An 18,214-nucleotide genomic window follows, 5' to 3' on the forward strand; every position below is an offset into this window, starting at 1 on the left:
CAAAGTTGGGTTTGGGAGATGGTCAGCAGTTAACACCTGCCATGCAGGGGTGAGGGTCAGAGTTTGATTGCCCACAAACCCAGGTAAATGTTGGGTGGGCGTGGGGCCCTGCCTACAACTCTGCAGAGACAAGGATCCGCAGTCGCGCGTGCGTGCACACTATACTGTGAGTTCAGGTCAGCCTTGGCTACAGGAGACCTTGAAAGCATCATGGGGAGGGGGATAAAGTTCAATACTCTACTCGCTGAACCATCTCACCCACCTTTTGGGGTTCATAGGGTTGTTTACAGTGAAGGGTAAACAACCTTGCTGTGTGCTTTAAAAACTGTGCCAAGTATCCGTTACTTACTAATTTCTGGGGTGTGCCAGATCCTGCTGTTTATTTTTTATATTTATTTATCTCTTCCACTATGTAGCTCAGGCTGGCTCTATGGCCCGAGCAGATGGCATTATAGGCATGGGCCACTGTATCTTGTCAGGCTAGCTTTGATGACTTTAGAAACCTGAACATCAGAGCTGGGAGACACTGTGGGAAATGATGAATCCCAAACAACAGCAAAATAAAACAAAACCAAAACAACCAAAAACCAGGGATTTGATTACTAGTACCAGAATTAACAAATGTGCAGAGCGCGCGCTTGGTTGGGAAAAGCAGACGACATAATCAGAGTCTGGAATTTAGCGCGACTCTCAACCTCAAAAACAAAGACGACCCTCTGAGTCCTACGCGCAGCCTGCGCGCGCATGTGAACGTGCGGAAGGGAGGTGCTTGTGTTACAGCCACGCCTCCTCACACTTGTCTCAATGGGTGCAAAGCTTCACTTTTTGCTTCGTTTATTTGCCCCTCACACCCCATACACATCTCACGTTGTGGAATGAGAGCTGGAGGTTAACAGAGGCTGCAGCTTCTGCACAAATAGCTCGGGTTCTGGAGGTCTACCCTGGGCTAGGTTCCTTGATACGGTGTGAGGCCTCCCCTTCGCACGAAGGTGGTTGCTCCCACGCCACCCGGAAGTGCTTGTGGCCCGTCCCCGGGCATGAGCTGGTGGCGGAACATGGAGGTGCGTGGCGATGTCTGCAGCCCGAGCGGAGCACTGGCGTCCGCCGAGCCGAGTCCTGCCTCGGTGACCCTGGCGGAGCTCCTGCACCTGGTTCAGAAGGGCCAGGAGCTCCCGGGCCTGGAGAAACGCCACATCACTGCGACCCATGGCGAACCCACAGCCTCTCTACTCCCACGAAGGCCCAAGCCCTGGGAAGACGCAGGCTCCGCTGCTTCATCCCGCACCACCGCCCTAGACACGAGGACGCAGCCTCCGACCGTCGAGGAGCCGCCCAGGGGCAGCCCAGCCGCCCAACTCGACGGGGGCCCAAGGGGTTCCTGAGGCTCGAGGTGTTTCGCAGCTGAAATCCGAAGGGCATCTGGACACTTGTCACCTTTCCTCATCTTTCTGCATCTGCACCTTTCTCAACCAGACCTAGTATTCCTGGGGGATTCAATGTTGTCCAGTAATTTTGGTTTTGGACGCTGTATTTCAGCTCCATCCTGTGTTCTAATCCATTTGTGTAACTGAAACAAGTTTCCCTGGTCACAGTTAACAGGGCACGGCCTCTTGGGTCAGCTTATTGTGATACTGATAAAATGAGACTGATATCCAAAAGGCATTTCTAATTTTGCAGTCGTTTGGGTTTGATGAAAAAGTTCCTTCCCGGAATGAAACATAGAAATCCTGGTTCTTGCGGGGGCTGGAGAGGGCTCATCCAGAGGTCCTGAGTTCAATTCCTAGCATATCACACGGTGACTCACATTTGTAATGGGATCTGAGGTCCTTGGCTGGTGTCTGAAGACAGCTACAGTATACTTCTATATATAAAAATCTTAAAAAAATCCTGATTCTTAGAACCAACCAAGTCATGCAGTGGGAGCACAGGCGGTTTGGTGTTGGTGCCCCAGTACCCGTGGGAGCAGGCTTTCTTCTCCCACCATGCAGCCGACCTCCCAGTTAAACTCTGGCTTGTCAGCTGGTGCCTTACCCACTGAGCCATCTCCAAGGCTGAAACTGCAGTAGCTGGGAATTAAACCCAAGCTTTCTGAAGGAACACCAGGTGTTCTCCACCTCTGAGCCACCTTCCCACTCTCCAACCCCACAAGCCTTGTGCAGTCAGGTGCTAGGTGTCAGATGCCCTGGGACTGGGTGACCAGCTTCTAACCACTTTGCTCACCAAGGTCTTTTTTTGGAGACAGGGTTTGCCTCCATAGTGACAGCACACCCAATTTCCCAGCAGTCTTTCAAACAGGCTCAGTGGCTGTTCCTCCATACTCTATATAACCCCAATGTCAGTATGCTAGCTGCCAGCTATGTCTATCCATGTAGTTAGGTAGCTAATAGACCTGGCTGATCTCCAGCAATATGGACAGCACCACGACTGGTTTGGGGGTTAACTCATGGTTAGAGGGCAACACCACTTGTTTTGTGAGAGCCTATGTAACCCTGGGTGGCCTGAGACTTGGGTATATAACTCAAGCTAGCCTTGAATTCAGTCTGCCTGGCAAGCATAGTCACCATGCTCACAATAGGCCTTTTAATTACCTTTGGGGTGGAGGCACACACTAAGAACATTGGCTTTTGCAGAGGGCCTAGAACTGGTCCCAGCCTTCACATCTGTGAGACTTCCTTTGCCAGTAACTCTAGCTCCAGGGCACGGGACACTTTCTGGCTACTTTGGGACCCACTCTGATGACATATACTCACACACAAAAATATATCTTAAAAATAATCTTTTACTATACAGAAAAAAACTTGCTTTAGATTCTGAGCAAGCCAGAAAATAGAAGCCTTAGCTCAGCTCATCCAGGGCCTATCACACAGTAGGCAGTACTCCCAACAGTACAGTGCTAACTTACTAAAATACAGGACTTCTATCTCAGAATGTTCAATAGCCACTGTTTCTCCTAGACTGCAATGCACTTTTGGTCACCTCACTTCCCAGCCTCTGTAGTGCTGTAACTAAAGGCCAGCATCACTCTCCATGGGCTGGCCCTGCCGGATATCCGACTCAGCTTCACAGCCACGTTTTACCGGGGCCCATGAAGCCAAAGGTACAGGAAAGCTCAAGGCAAGCACTGGTTAAGAGTGTGGAGCTCTGGTGTGGGTTTTAAGGACAGGATAGACAGGGGAATCATTAAGCCGAGCTCAAAATTCAGTGGGCACTTCCTGGGTACACGTGGTTTAGAAAACAACGGTCTTATCACTGCGTTGGTTTTTGTCTTTAACATTTTCTGTGTGTAGCCCTGGGTATCCTGGAACTCTGTAAAGCAGGCTTGCCTAGCCTTGAACTCAGATCTCTGCCTGCGTCTGCCTCCCAAGTGCTGTGACTAAAGGTATGTATCACCAGGTCCAGCCAAACACTAGTTCTTAGTAGAAAACAAGTGGTTAAACTTTAGTCCCTTCCTGTAGCACAGAATGAGACTACCTCAATAGACCAATGTGCACAAAATAAGTCTCAGAAAAGACTTCTGGGTGCCAAGATGGCGTGTATCACTGTCATGGAGTTCCAAGTACAATGTATGGATGGATGGATGTGTGTATGTTTTTCTAGCATAGTGATTCCCTATCCTAAATCCTGAGCTATAAGAAAGGCTGTAACTGCAGGTCAGAGTACAAATGCTGTTACACAGATCCAGGGACAGAGGCCTGAGAGGTTCCAAAGCGAACAGTGCAGTTGCAACACAGCCTCACACCACAAGACATTGGCAAGCCCTTTGTCACCTTTCTAACTGCCTTGTCTGTCTGAGGAACAAGCCCCCAGGCTTATATACCTATAATCCCACCACCTAGGAAGAGGGGGAGGCAGGGCTACTGTGGAGTTTAAGGCCAGCCCAGAACTATACAGGGAGATCCTGCCTTGAACAAACCAAACAAAATACAAGACGACCTACCCTGACAAAAATAAAAGGTAAAACCAAGATCCATTTCGTCCAGATTCAAGTGTGCCCTTGGTCTGGCCCACTGCTTTAAGAGTCTTGGAGGGGGATGGGAGGGATATTTGGGCTAGCTGCCCACCCAACAATAAACATCAATACAAAAGGCAGATGAAGCAGGACAACTCTTCCCTCCACAGCCTGCGTTGATTTCAGAGACGGGCAGCCAACACGGACCGGGGCTGTGTCAAGTGTCTTCGATGCTCACACCCTACTGCTGTTTTCCTGGCCCCTTACTTCAATTTTTGAAGGCAGGAAATAATCTTCTCTGAAGATACTTGGTAATTTTAAACAACACACTTCCAATGTGTGCTTTTGGAAAACCTAAGGAAGGAAAACACAGCTGTGTCAACAAACCAATCTCAACCTGGGACTGAGCAACAGCAGCGGAGTCAGGCTATGGATCCCTTCAACAAAACAGGCCTGCACATTCCTTCTGAAATTAGTTCGTGATGTGGCTTCTTCTCTACTGCAGGCTACAAGCCCACAGCAACACACTGTCTCATCCATGGCCTCACAGTCAGGGATGCCAAGCACTGTCCCTCCAGCAGGCCAGCATGCTTGTTCCTGCCTTCACACGGGAAGAACTTTTCTTCTTGCAGTGCCAGGTCTAAGAACTTGCATCCTTAGCTACTCCTCAACTACCAACTATACCTCCAGCTCAAAGGGACTTTTACTTGACAAGCATGGCCCAAGTCAGACAAGGCTCAGTGAGACTTCTTGTCACAAAGACTACCGATAAAAAAGGAGAAGTGTCTCTGACCCATACAGAGTGCTGGGTCTGGCATGGCCTCCGTGAGGGACAGAACATGGGTCCTGCCCATGGAACAGGGCCAGGTGTGAGCCTCCATGAATGTCCGTGGTTGCTATGGGTATGAAGCTTGCTTGTATAATAATTTATGTTCCTCAGGAACATCCTCCCTGTTAACATTAATAACTCCATGATAGTCATGATCTGGGAGGCAAAGGTGTGGCTGACGTCTCATCAAAATGGTAAACACCGGGGCCTTTAGGACAGCCTTTAAGGTTGTGGAAAGGGGCTCTAAAAACATGGGTTCAAACACATGTAATTTCTCAAAAAATAAGGGTGCGATGTGAATTTCAGGAGGGGCTTCAGGAAGCTAAAGAACAAAAGCAGCCACACTGAGCTATGTCAAAGAGGCACGAGACAGAGACTTAGGGAGTGGTGATGGCAGGAGATCCCACTCAGCTACGTTTTGCTGTTTTGGTTGTTTATGTTTACAAAGGCAGACTCTCTCCTGAGTCCAGGGTCGGATTGGAACAGAGCAAGGTTAGGCTCCGATGTGGCAGCAATGGTAATTTCAGAGGGCGTACCACCAGCTAGCTCATTGTCTGTTCTTAATAGAGGGAGGCAGATCTCTGAATTATTTTGCAAAGTTAAAAGAAAAAGTCCATTTGCTGTCTCCTAAGAATTAAGGAGCTGGGGTCACGGGTGCTGATTCACAGGAACCTGGAGTAAGTATCTGGACTGACTGATATGTAGAATAAAAAGCCGTGCTTATCATCTGCAAGAATGAGCTCTCCAGTCTCAGGCAGAACACAGGGCTGTCTGCAGATCTCCAGAGAACAGGCTGCCAGCTTGACCAACCTTTGACTTTGAGCTATTAGGTTCTCTGTTCGCAGACGTCCCCTTCCTTAGGCTGCTCTTTGGTAACACTCGTACACGCAGTGTGGGCTGCACAGCCTCACCTGCTCTAGTTGAGCTGCCGGATGAGCTGATTGATCCGTTCTCCCCGGTAGCCAGGTGAGCCCATCTCCTTGAGGAAGCCCACTCTATTCTTCATAGCATGGCGGGCCACAGAGAGGTGGAAAGGGGACAGGAATGAAGAGATCTCCTGGAAATGCTTCCCAGGGAAGGCAATTTCGTGGATGAGGTCTTCCAGGCAAATGACACCAAATCTCCCTGAAAAACAAAAGGGTGTAGAGTCCTTTGTTCATTACCTAGACAGGATACAGTTTAAAAAAAAAAAAAAAAGCAAAGCTGGGACTGTCAGTTGCAAGAATATACCTATACCCTGGATCCCAGTCACAACCACCACTCCCTGGCTGCAGCACTCACCCAGGTGCTCCTCAATCACCGTGTTGTCTGTCAGAGGGACAGTCTTCTCATTAATCTTTGCTTGTCCACGTTTCAAGATGAGTTCCCGGACAGACTTCAGATTTGGAAATCTACATAAGAAACAACACAGACCAATAAGAACTGGCTGAGGAGAGAAAGGATCCCCCCCACCCCAGCAGGGAGTGGACTACTGGTGGACACAACCGAGAGGAAGGATGAAAAGCAGAGCGTCTCATGCCTGCAATTCTAGCACCCGAGACACTGAGACTGGAGGGTCCTGAGCTATACACAAGTTTGAGGTAGGCCAACTACCAGGCAGGCAACTGAAAATCCTAGCACGGGCTTCAGTATATAACTAAAAATTTAGATTTTTTTTTTTTTTTGAGACCAGGTCTTATTTTTGTAGCCTATGTTGGTCTCAAACTTGCAGCAACCCTCCTGCCTCAGTCTTTGGAATACATGGATTGCAGGCCCAAGGCACCATGCTCAGTTCTAAAATGTTTCTGTTTCTTTGACAGTCTTGCAGCAGCATTGCTCAGGCGGGCCTGGGGTCCACACTAACCTCCTTGCTGTAGCCTCCAAGTGCTGGGATTTAGGTGTGAGCCACCACATCCAGCAAGTTCACTACTACCATGGATGGCTTCAAGTATTAATCTCCGTCTCTTTCATATTACCTAGTCTTTTTTTTTTTTTTTTTTTTTTTTGGTTTTTCGAGACAGGGTTTCTCTGTGTAGTCCTGGAACTCACTCTGTAGACCAGGCTGGCCTCGAACTCAGAAATCCGCCTGCCTCTGCCTCCCAAGTGCTGGGATTAAAGGCATGAGCCACCACCGCCAGGCATCATATTACCTAGTCTTAACTTACAACTGAGTAAGCTCCAAACTTCTGGGGCATTGTCAGCATCCCCTGTCCTTCCCAGGGCCTAAGGGCCTTCATTTCTGGTGACTGCCACAGCAAAATGCCCAACACACAGCATGAACCTTGGAAAATAATACCCTGTATATGTGTTTTACAAGTACTAGGGAATTCACATGGAAAATGGTACTCACCCCCAGGTTACGTAAGGCTCCACTGTGCGCAGCATCCTCACAGTCTCCGGGGTGACCTTGACAAAGACTCCACTGAACAGTTTCTTCAGGCCGAGTTTCATGATGATGCTTTTTACCAACAAACTCACCCCTTCAATCCTGAAAACAAAAGTCAGGGGTCGGACCCCAGTTTATGCTGGTCTGTTTGCAAGAAATTCTGAACTACTGGACTGTTACTGGATCCACAGAATTCACCTTAGCTCAGTGTAGTGGGAGGATGAGTGGAAACAGACCATGTCCCACTTTGTAGAGCAATCCCTGGGTGCTCCAGGACAGTTTCTGAATGATGGATCTATATCTCTCTCTCTCTCTCTCTCTCTCTCTCTCTCTCTCTCTCTCTCTCTCTCTCTCTCTCTCTCTGTGTGTGTGTGTGTGTGTGTGTGTGTGAAGTATGGCTACCTAAGGAAGGCAGAGTGCTTCAGCAGGTGGGTAGTAAAAGCAGGGACACATTCACAGCAGGTCTGAGGAAGACATCAGAGCCAGGGAAGTCCAGTTCAGGAAGCCTCAAGAGAGCAGAGCCCTTAAGTTTTAAACTCAGAAGTTTTCTACCAAGAGGTGCACAGCTGTATTTGGGACAAATATGAAGACTGAGTGCAGACACTGCTTCCTTCCTAGCCCCGTCCCTGTATCTTCACCATCACAGACATATGTCCACAAACAACACCGAACTTCTTCATGTCTTGTTTCTCTGTACTTCAGCGCTGGGATTAAAGGCATGTGGTGCCACGCCTGGCCTACTTTCATGTCTTGTGTCAAGTTGTGGTTCCTACTTTAGAAAGGGCATCACTAAAGAGCCCCACCTTCTCCCTGTGTCTGCGTCACTGACTGGCCTTATGTCACCTGTGGTCCTAACTTGGCATCCTAGCACATCTGCTGTGGTGTAGGTGCTGTGGTGTAGGTTAGGCTTCATCTCCCTACAGAAACATCTAAAGTTGAACCAAAAGTTTACCTCTCCCAGGACTCTGAAACCACAGTGGTACCGTACCTTTCCATGCGTATGACGAAGGCCAAGGAATGTTTATCAGGCACTTCCAAAGCACGAGGCTTCACTTCCAGTCGCTGGACACGCACCTTGTCACGTTGCTGCCGCCAGGAATCGTGCACGAAAGATTCTAGTCGTCTAAACCTGAATTGTTTCCCCTTTCGCTATGGCAGAGAAGACAAACATCACCATGTCTTCCCTTCCACAATGAACCCAGGAGCCATTAATACGAGACCTCATCTCTCCCATGTTCTGCAAAGGTGGGCAGACCATTACATAATGGACATATGAGGAAGCCAAGATGGAACCAAGAAATCTTAAGACATTTGGAAAAAAAGTCTGTGGTAACCTTACATGCTGGTAACATTTAATACAAGTGTTTATGAAACCCAACACTGTATTATGCATCATTAAATACAAGAGGATTTTCTTCTCTTTTCATTCAAAAATCTTGTATATACTGTATGCAGAATCCACACATACACACGATTCTAAATAAACTTAAGAGTGCTGGATATTTTTGGTTTGAGACAGGTTCTCATTATACAGCCACACTCTCCATTTTCCTGTGTCAACCTTCCAGAATGATGAAATCATAAAAGTGTCCCACAGTTGGCAATTTAATCTCACATTCTAGGGGTTGAATTAGGCTGTTAGTTTGAAGCCAGCCTGGTCACACTGTATTTCCCACCCCGTCTAAGAAACAAACAATAAAAACCCACAAAAAACTTTAAAAGAATGTATTTTTTTTTCCTGCCAAATTTGGTGGTTTACCACTTAATTTGAGTTCAGAAATGTCCTCACTTTTCCCTTCATCGATGTTCTAACATTTTGCTCCTAGAGGGATGTTGGGTAAATCTCTGCTACATGGAGAACTGGACTATATGGGAGAAACCAGTGAGGGATCTGATAAGAGTTCAACAAACATCCTTTAATAAAATCCATCCACGGGGCTGGTGAGATGGCTCAGCAGTTAAGAGCACTGACTGCTCTTCCAGAGGTCCTGAGTTCAATCCCCAGCAACCACATGGTGGCTCACAACCATCTGTAATGGGATCTGATGCCCTCTTCTGGTGTGTCTGAAGAGAGCGACAGTGTAGTCATATACATACAATAAATAAATCCATCCACTACAAATCCTAATGCCCCTTGCTCCCCAGAATTACCTCTCTCTTTGCCAGAAGTGCCTGCTTTGCCTGAGTGGCTTTGAGGGCTTGATAAGCCTTCCTCTTTTTCAGGAGATTTTCTGGAACCAAAGGGATCTTTTTTCTTTCCCTGATAAAGAAAAATTGACATTAACGAAAAATTACTAAACCAACATTCGGTGGCTTTCCAAACCAATTGAAGATCCTGGTCTTCCTGGGACCTATGGTTTCTGATCAGTCTTCACCATGGATCTGTAATGCTCACTCGTCCCTGAAAGCCTTAAAAAAATCACCTTTGGTCTCAGGGTTCGTTTCGAGCCGTAGAGTTTTAACAACTGTAGCCTATCCCAGTCACTAGTGGCCAGGAAATTATAGTAAAATCCGAAAAGGGTTGGGGCTATCACAGACCCACAAGAAGAGTAATTAAAGTCAAGCTGGAGTGAGGTTGGGACTTAGAGCTTGGTGGAAGACGGAGGGGAAAGGGATACGGTCAAAATACACTACACATGGGTACGAAACTGTGAAAGAATTACTATGACAGCCAAGGTGAGCGGACAAAACGCCGGCGCTCGCCAGCTACTCTCCCCTCCGAACCTCAGTTCCTTTCCTTGCTGCCTCAAAGTAGCCCGAGATAGCCAATCCACGGTCACGGAGCCCTACGGCACCTCAGTCCCCACCTTTACTGCATAATATGGAGCCTTTTTCTTTTCTTTCCACAGTCCACGGCATCTTTTTGTATCGCCAGAGTAAAAACAAAAAGGATGGCATCGGATTCTAAAAGCCCCATTAGAGAGATTCAAAGACCAACACACTCACCCTTCCTCCGCCATCTTTGCGGTGCTTCAGCTACTGCCCATGCGCAGCCTCACCAGGCGGGGTAGAGAGGCCGGCCTCTATTTCTCCTTGATCATAGAGGTGGGACTATCGCTCACGCTGGAGGACTCAGGCAGCCTGCGATTCCTTAGCCGCTCTGAGCATCTTAGAAATGGTCTTGCTAGCCTTGATTCCAGAAAAAAACCTCCAGTTTCCTTCACATCCTTTCTAAGCTTTCTAGAGTCTGACACACGGCTAGAACCAGCCTTTTTCAGTTAGGCTGTGGCGTCTCGAACCCGGCCGCTTGTGAATAACTTAAGAACTTCCTACAAGCACCTGCAGCATTCGCTATGGCTCCGACGCCACACTTTCGGCACGGGCTCTACGGAGTTGACAGCCTCGCTTAGGTGATGCTTTATCCTGGAGACTTGAAGGACCGACTTGGAGCTCACTCTTGGGTAACGGTTATTTGTGAAGGATTTGGGGAAATAAAAATGTGTCTCTGACTCTGTAAGCCTTTGAATTCCTTACATTTCTGCTTCTCGGCTTCCTTATCCGTACAATGAATATATATGCGCTCTCGGTAGCCGCTGGAGGGCTCTTTGAGATCTACAAAGTGTTTGCACAAGTTGAGTAAGCAGTCGAGCCAGAAACTAGAAATGCTTCATTTTCATCTCAGAGCCTTCATTTGTTTAAGTATCACAGAATTTACTCCCATTGTCACATTCTAGCACAGTGTTGTTTTATGCTCTAGCCTAGGACAATTATTTAACAGCACTTGAAGGTGTTGTCACAGCCTTTATCCTAGTACACCTTTGGCTCATGGGCAGGAGACTTCTTATTTCCTCTGTCTCTCTTTTACACGTCACTACATCACTTCACTACAGTGGGACTCTGCAAGGAATTGTTAAGTACCCGAGGACTGGGACATAATGTTGGCACACACTAAGAAACTAGTCCGCTCAGAACGCTAATGGCATGGTCAGCTGCTCATTACCAGATGAATGTCGAAGGCTGGAGAGATAGTTCAGCTGTTAGAGGACCCAGGTTTGGTTCCCAGCACCCGCGTGGTGCCTCTGAACCTTCCAAAGGATCCATGACCTCATCTGTCCTCGGGCACCAGACACACCAAAATATATGCAGGCAAAACATGCATACTCATGAAATAAAAGATGGTGGGCATGGTGGCACTTGTCTTTAATCTCAGCACCCAGGAGGATGAGGCAGGTGGATACCTGTGAGTTAGAGACAATCTGGTCTACCTATCTCAAAAATAAAAGTGAACATAAAAAGGGGCAACAACATGGTGTTGTTAAGGATGGGGGCCTGAGGCTCACTTGTAGCCGCACGCGGCCACAAGTCAACTGGATTCACCTGAAGGAGGGGCTGGGAATGAAAGGGGAAGGAGGGCGAGAAGAGATGAGGCCAAGACAAAGTTCTCTGATCAAGGCCCAAAGCTTTAATGTTCAGCTCTCAATTTAAAGGGGAAGACCCAACCCACAACCCCTACTGGTTTCAGATGGGTGGGATAATCCATAGTCTTTCTAGGTCACGGTCAGAGATATCTCAAGGCAAGCCCAGGGGCAGTTCTTCTTCTGTGTTCCGGGCAGCCAAGGTGGGTAACTCCACCTAGATCCCAGTCACTTGACCTTGTTGTGGTAACCAAGGTCTCTCAGTCCTGCTCATGGTGGGGGGAAGGTACACTCACTCATTATCTTAACCATGTGCCTTTGTAAAGACAAGACATGTCAGAGTGCAAAACGTTCAACCAGCAAAGGTTAAAAAAAAAAAAGCAAAACAAAACCCAGTATTTTGTAACTTTCTGTAGATAAAATTTAGATCCTATCTTATTGACAATGTTAAGGAAGAGGAATTTCAGTGTCACTAACAATTCCCCAGCAGTAGAATGAGACTTTGACGTACAGAAGATTTTTTTCAAAGCCAAGTCACCTGTCCACTAATCTGATCCAGAAAATACAGATTCTCTCCAGTTCCCTGCTTCCCTTGTAGCCCCATAAATAGTTCAACTGAATTGTGTTTCCTGATCACTGACCATATATGGTAGCCCTGGGGAAGACACATTGCTTTAATTCCAATGTTTCCTCCAAAACCTCTGTCCAATAGCAGGTGAGTCACTCAACCTTGTGACAAAGAGAGTAAAATAAAAATAATAGTCCCAGTGGGGACTATTGCCCTTCATCTCATATTTTTTGTTTGTTTTTAAAGATTTATTTATTTATTTATTTATTTATTTAACTTACATGAAAACACTGTAACTGTCTTCAGACACACCAGAAGAGGGCATCAGATCCCTTTACAGATGGTTGTGAGCCACCATGTGGTTACTGGGAATTGAATTCAGGAATTCTAAAAGAGTAGTCAGTTCTCTTAACCTCTGAATCATCTTTCCAACCCTTGCTTTCTTTGTGTTTTGATACAGGGTTTCTCTGTGTAGCCTTGACTGTCCTAAAACTCACTCTGTACACAGTCTGGTCTCAAACTCAAAGGTCCTCCTACCTCTGCCTTCTGAAAGCTGAGATTAAAGGTGTGAGCTACCACTGCCTAGCTCACCTCATACTCTTTTGATTTTAGTTTAATGCTCTAAAATTTTTATTAAAATATAAATGTCATCTTAATATTTGTGAGATTATTATATAACTTACAGTGTGGGTATGATTAAAAATTTGTAACAATGAGTTAAGACTTGTAACAACCAGGTTGAGAGTAAAAAATCTATACATAGGTAATCTTAAAGAAAAGTTGTGGCTTGTCTCTGTCTTAGCAGATGTTCCTACATCTGGATGGAGGCAGCCATCTTTGCTAAGGTTGGAAAGGATGGATTTTGCCATGTGACCATACTCCCCATCATTTATTTGTTTTATTTTTTGGTTTTGGAGGCAGGCCATGTAGTTATGGCTGTCCTGGAACTCACTCTGTAGATCAGGCTGGCCTTGAACTCAGAAATCTGCCTGCCTCTGCCTCCCAGGTGCGTGTGCCACCACTTCCCAGCAATGTGATCACTTTTAATCAAGATGAGAGTGACTGGGTGGTATCAGCACACACCTTTAATCCCAGCACTTGGGAGGCAGAGGCAGGTGGGTTTCTGAGTTCGAGGCCAGCCTGGTCTACAGAATGAGTTCCAGGACAGCTAGGGCTACACAGAAAAACCCTGTCTCAAAACAACAGCAGCAACAACAAAGTGATTACATGGCATAAGCCAACCAACAAACAAGTCCTTCTAGCTATGACACTCAAACAGACTATTTCTCTACTATTTTCAATCATAGTAACAAGCCTCCCCTTCTCTGCCTCAACTCACGGTCCCTTCTTTCCTTCTCTGGCCTCTTCAGTCTCCTTATCAGTGATAGGCCACCCAGACCAACACTCTCAGGCACCTACTTTGAGCCCACTGCTAGTCCTTCGTCCTTCTGCTACTCCATGCCATTCCGATTTCTTCTCTGAGGGAACCTACCCAGGTGGATGGCTTGGTCAGCGTACACATGCCCTACTCATTAAGGGAAGAATCTCAAATAGAAAAGGGTCCTATTGCTGGGCAGTGGTGGTGCACGACTTTAACCCCTGCACTTTGAGGGCAGAGGCAGGTGGATTTCTGAGTTCGAGGCCAGCCTGTTCTACAGAATGAGTTCCAGGACAGCTCGGGCTATACAGAGAAATCCTGTCTCGAAAAACCAAGAAAGCCGGCGGTGGTGGCGCACGCCTTTAATCCCAGCACTTGGGAGGCAGAGGCAGGCGGATTTCTGAGTTCGAGGCCAGCCTGGTCTACAGAGTAAGTTCCAGGGCAGCCAGGGCTACACAGAGAAACCCTGTCTCGAAAAACCAAAAAAAAGAAAAAAAAAAAAAAAAAACAAAAACAAAGAAAAACAAAAAAAAGAAAGGGGAAAAAAAAAGAAAAGAAAAAAGAAAAACCAAGAAAAAAAAAAAAAAGATACCAGACTCAAATAATATGCAAAAGCAAAGAACTTCTATTGTACAGAAGTCCAGCATGCTGAGGTCTACTGTTTGCCAAGATGGAGTTGCCCAAGTGAGCTCACAGGCCCAATTTAAAGCACATTAGGGGAATTCCAGGGAGGGGTAGGTGACCTTTATCTTAATTGGTTGGCTCTATATCTAGGGACATTCCAGAACTATTGTTGGGGTGGGGATTGAGGGGATGCTGGAAACTGTTGCTGGGGAAGCCTGGAAACTGTTGCTCATCCATTGCCCTTACCTCAGGCCAGGTGGCAGGACAGCTTCTGATGGCGAGGAGTTTCTGATGGCTGCCTGAGACCTGGGGGTTTTCCAGTTACTGACTTGCCTGGACTTGCCTAGTTCTGGGAATCAGAGATCTAGGCCTAGTCTCCTGACCTGCCAATTTGAAGACTGTCATGGAGTTCTCCTTGCTCAGTTCTCTCACTATACAATTAGTTTTTCTGACTTTTATTAGATAATGCTAATATATTACCAATCTCACAACCTTATTTTCCAGGATGTTTCTGATTCCCACCACCAACATTCTTCCCCAGGATCGAAGTCTTCCAATGATTTTTGATGATGTTTCTGTGACCTTCTCCCTGTGGCCCGCAGGCGAGTCTGGGCCCAGGTTAGAGCACACACAGACAAGTCCAGACATCTTGCCTCATGGTCTGGCTCCATCAGCCTACCCTTAAAGAGCTCTTTGTAATATCAGAGTTTCCTTGACATTATGGCCAAATTCAATCATCTAGAGAGAGAGCCCCCTAACCCTACAGGCAGAAGTCTTAGCAGTGGTCTTTAAGGTGCACCATGGGAGAAACAAAGCTTGAAAAAACTATCTGATGCTAGCTAAGGCCTTTCAGACAGACAGAGCAGCTTCCCAGGCTCCTTTGCCTGCCAAAACCTGAGGACCTTCAGATCCACACCTCAAATGAGGTCAGAAGGGTCACTGGGCCCGGGCCTGACAGACCGCCATTAAACCACCTTGACCATATCCAAGGTGCCATCAAGGTGGACACTGGGCTGTTAACTGCCCACATATTCCTCAAGGCATGAGCACATCAGGTCCAGGTCACTTTCCAGCCAACCTCTTAGGCCTTGTGATGGATGACTAAGGCGGCTCGGGCTCCCTTAGCCAGAACACTGCCATATCTGACAGGGAGCCCCGAGTTGTCATCACAATATTAGGGCAACACAGCTCTGTCCTCCTAGACATTGTGGTCACCTATTCGGTCCTGACAGATGCTTGGTGATCCACATTCCTTTCTTGTTTCTCTGTTGTTGGAGTTGGAGGACAGCCTTATTAACCTCACCAAACCCCAGCACTTAGTTATATCTTTAGGGGTATTTGCCTTACCCCTTAGTAGTACCAATCTGTTCCATCCTCTTATCGGGAAAGGACCTCTTAGCCAAAGTGGGAGCCTTTATCTCCTTCACTCCTCCAATCTGCTTGACCATAGGCTCACCAATTATTTCTCTCCTTCTTTTTCTCCAAATTACACAGTCTGACACACCTTGTCTCCTATCAGATTTCCGGGTGCATCCCTGAGTACAGGACCCCCAAACCCCATCCAGCCAAATACAATCCTCCTCTCATCTAGCTTCAAAATCCTTCTGAGCCCACTCAGGGCAAAGCAGATGTTGCCTGCCCACCAGGGCCTGGTTGTTTGGAAGGTTTTGTCTGTGTGTTTTGAGAGTGCAGATGGGTCTGCTGTGTCTGTAGCCAAGGGGACAGACAACACGGGAGCCAGGACGAGAATGGGTCAGTCTCAGTGGATTGTAGGGATGGTGGCGGCCACTGCCTATTTTGTTTCTGACTGGTCTTTGAGCATCTGAGCTGTTTGTGTTTATTGGTTTTGTTTTTGCTTTCTCTGCTGCTGCCAGCTTCTGGCCACCACCACGAAAGCCATTTGGCATGCCTGCTTTGATGGCCAGGGCTCGGAATTTCTCTTTCTGGTCATTGAATTTGGTTTAGCAGAGATTCAAATACCTTTTGGGTGGGGATAATGTGAAAGGTGTTTTCCGCTGCTCTGCTTTATCGGAAAGCTGGCTTTGGAGTTGGGTTATGGATCTTCCCCCTCTACCCCCAAGCAAAAAAATCTCTGTCCTGTGTCTTGTGGGTCACCTGACTGTGACAGACAAAGAACAAAACAAAAGAATTCAAAGGAACTTGCTTTGCAATGACTGCTGTCAGTAATAACTACTCGTGTCTCTGGTAAATGGGTAGATGGAGAATGTAAAAAAACTCGGTTGGGCGTAGTGGCCCACGCCTTTAATCCCAGCACTTGGAAGGAAGAAGCAGGTAGAGCTGAGTTCAAGGCCAACTTGTTCTACAGAGTGTTTTCTAGGACAGCCAGTGCGACATAGGGAGATTCTGTCTCAAAGCAAGCAAGCAAACAAACTGGGGGCTGGAGAGATGGCTCAGCAGTTGAGAGCACTGGCTGCATTTCTAGAGGATCCAGGTTCAATTCCCAGCACCCACATGGCAGCTCACAACTGCCAGTAATTCCAAGATCTTACACCCTCACACAGACATGCAGGCAGAATACCAATGCACATAAAAAAAAAAAAAAAAAAAAAAAAAAAAAAAAAAAAAAAAAAAACTAAATTAAAAAAAGGAAAAAAGAGAAAAAGAAAACAAAAAAACAATCCTAAAGCAAGTTTTGCATCTATAAGAAGTGTCTGAGGATGTTACAGCTGGGTTTTAAGGGAAATGCAAGTTGTAAGGGTATAAAAAACTCATCTAAGGTAATAAAAAATGTTTCAGATTTCTTGCTCCCTGTGCTTTTGTTATATTAAGATTTCAAAGGTTCAGGAAACCTATATTCAATGGTTCAGCCAGACCACTCATGTTTTGGGGTGCCGAGTCTGGTTTGGCCAAGGCAGGGACAGTGCAGCAATGTTTCTGCCCCTGGAACAGAGCCAGCAGGGCATGGGCCTCCACGAGTGTCAAAGGCTGCTGTGGGTGTAAGGCTTGTTTGTTCCTCCTTCAGGAAACATTCTCCCTGACAAAGTTAATGACTCCACGATAATTAGAAATAACAGGAATCTAGGAGTCAAGGGTGTGTCTATGTCTCAGCAAAATGGCAAACACCGAGACCTTCAGGACAGCCTTTAAAGCTGAGGGAAAGAACTCTGAAAACAGGAGTTCAAAATATATAATTTTTCAACTATGCAAAATATAAGGGTGCAATATGAAATGTATAGTGAGCTTCACAGATGTGAAGGAGTAGAGGCAGCTGTACTGTGAGCCAGCCTGTCAGAAAGACACTAAGGAAGGAGTCAGAGTTAGGGAGGGGTGATCCCAGAGCAAGACCCTACCCAGCTATATGTATTTTTTTGTTTGTGCTTACAAAGGCAGGCAGATTCCCGAGTTCAAGGTCAGCCTGGGACAGAAGGAGTTAGGTACTGGCCCAGGCATGGTAGGAATGGCCATTTCAAAGCGAGGTCCCACCCAGCTAGTTTATTTCTGAATTCATTTGTAATTTTTTAAAAATGTGTTTCCTGACTTAAGAATCAAGAAAGGGGCTGGGGTCATGGGATGCTGATTCATAGGATAATCCAACGAGAACCTGAGGCAAGGACTGACTTGATATGTAAGTAAAAGAAAGACTGGGCTTTTGATCTGCAAGAGAGGAGCTATGTAGAGAGTTTTTGGAATTGTAAGAGAGCTGGAGAGAGAAAGAGAGAGAGAAAGAGAGGGGGGAAGAGGGAGAGGGATAGGGAGAGGGAGAGGGAGAACACACACACACACACACACACACACACACACACACACACCCCACACACACACACGAGCCGCTGTCCGGAAAGGTGTCTTGCACATAGGCCCTCAGCTGTAACCCATGATTTGACTTGAGTTGCTCTCAGGAGGCTCTTAAACACCCCTTCTCTCAGGAACCCCTCTCCAAGCAGAGGCAACACCCCTTCTCTCAGGAACCCCTCTCCAAGCAGAGGCAACACCCCTTCTCTCGGGAACCCCTCTCCAAGCAGAGGCAACACCCCTTCTCTCGGGAACCCCTCTCCAAGCAGAGGCAACACCCCTTCTCTCGGGAACCCCTCTCCAAGCAGAGGCAACACCCCTTCTCTCGGGAACCCCTCTCCAAGCAGAGGCAACACCCCTTCTCTCAGGAACCCCTCTCCAAGCAGAGGCTAG

At 47.0% G+C, this 18,214-nt stretch overlaps 2 protein-coding genes across 2 annotated transcripts; one reads left to right on the plus strand and one right to left on the minus strand.

Annotated features, from left to right (window-relative positions):
- The first annotated feature begins 1,003 nt into the window (after positions 1-1,003).
- On the plus strand, positions 1,004-1,662 carry Pex39 (peroxisomal biogenesis factor 39). The gene has a single exon (XM_034521590.2). The coding sequence runs from the start codon at positions 1,038-1,040 to the stop codon at positions 1,380-1,382; it is 345 nt and encodes a 114-aa protein (XP_034377481.1). The 5' UTR covers positions 1,004-1,037; the 3' UTR covers positions 1,383-1,662.
- Positions 1,663-2,761: 1,099 nt separating this feature from the next.
- On the minus strand, positions 2,762-10,161 carry Rpl7l1 (ribosomal protein L7 like 1). The gene is made up of 7 exons (XM_034521589.2): positions 10,090-10,161; positions 9,295-9,403; positions 8,132-8,292; positions 7,108-7,245; positions 6,060-6,169; positions 5,690-5,903; positions 2,762-4,303 (listed from the first exon to the last, which is right to left on the minus strand). Exons 1-6 carry the CDS (start codon positions 10,101-10,103, stop codon positions 5,695-5,697), a joined length of 741 nt encoding a protein of 246 aa, XP_034377480.1. The 5' UTR covers positions 10,104-10,161; the 3' UTR covers positions 2,762-4,303; positions 5,690-5,694.
- Between the last annotated feature and the right edge of the window lie 8,053 nt (positions 10,162-18,214).

This window comes from Arvicanthis niloticus, chromosome 17 (genome assembly GCF_011762505.2).
Source record: "Arvicanthis niloticus isolate mArvNil1 chromosome 17, mArvNil1.pat.X, whole genome shotgun sequence".
NCBI classification, from domain to species: Eukaryota; Metazoa; Chordata; class Mammalia; order Rodentia; family Muridae; genus Arvicanthis; species Arvicanthis niloticus.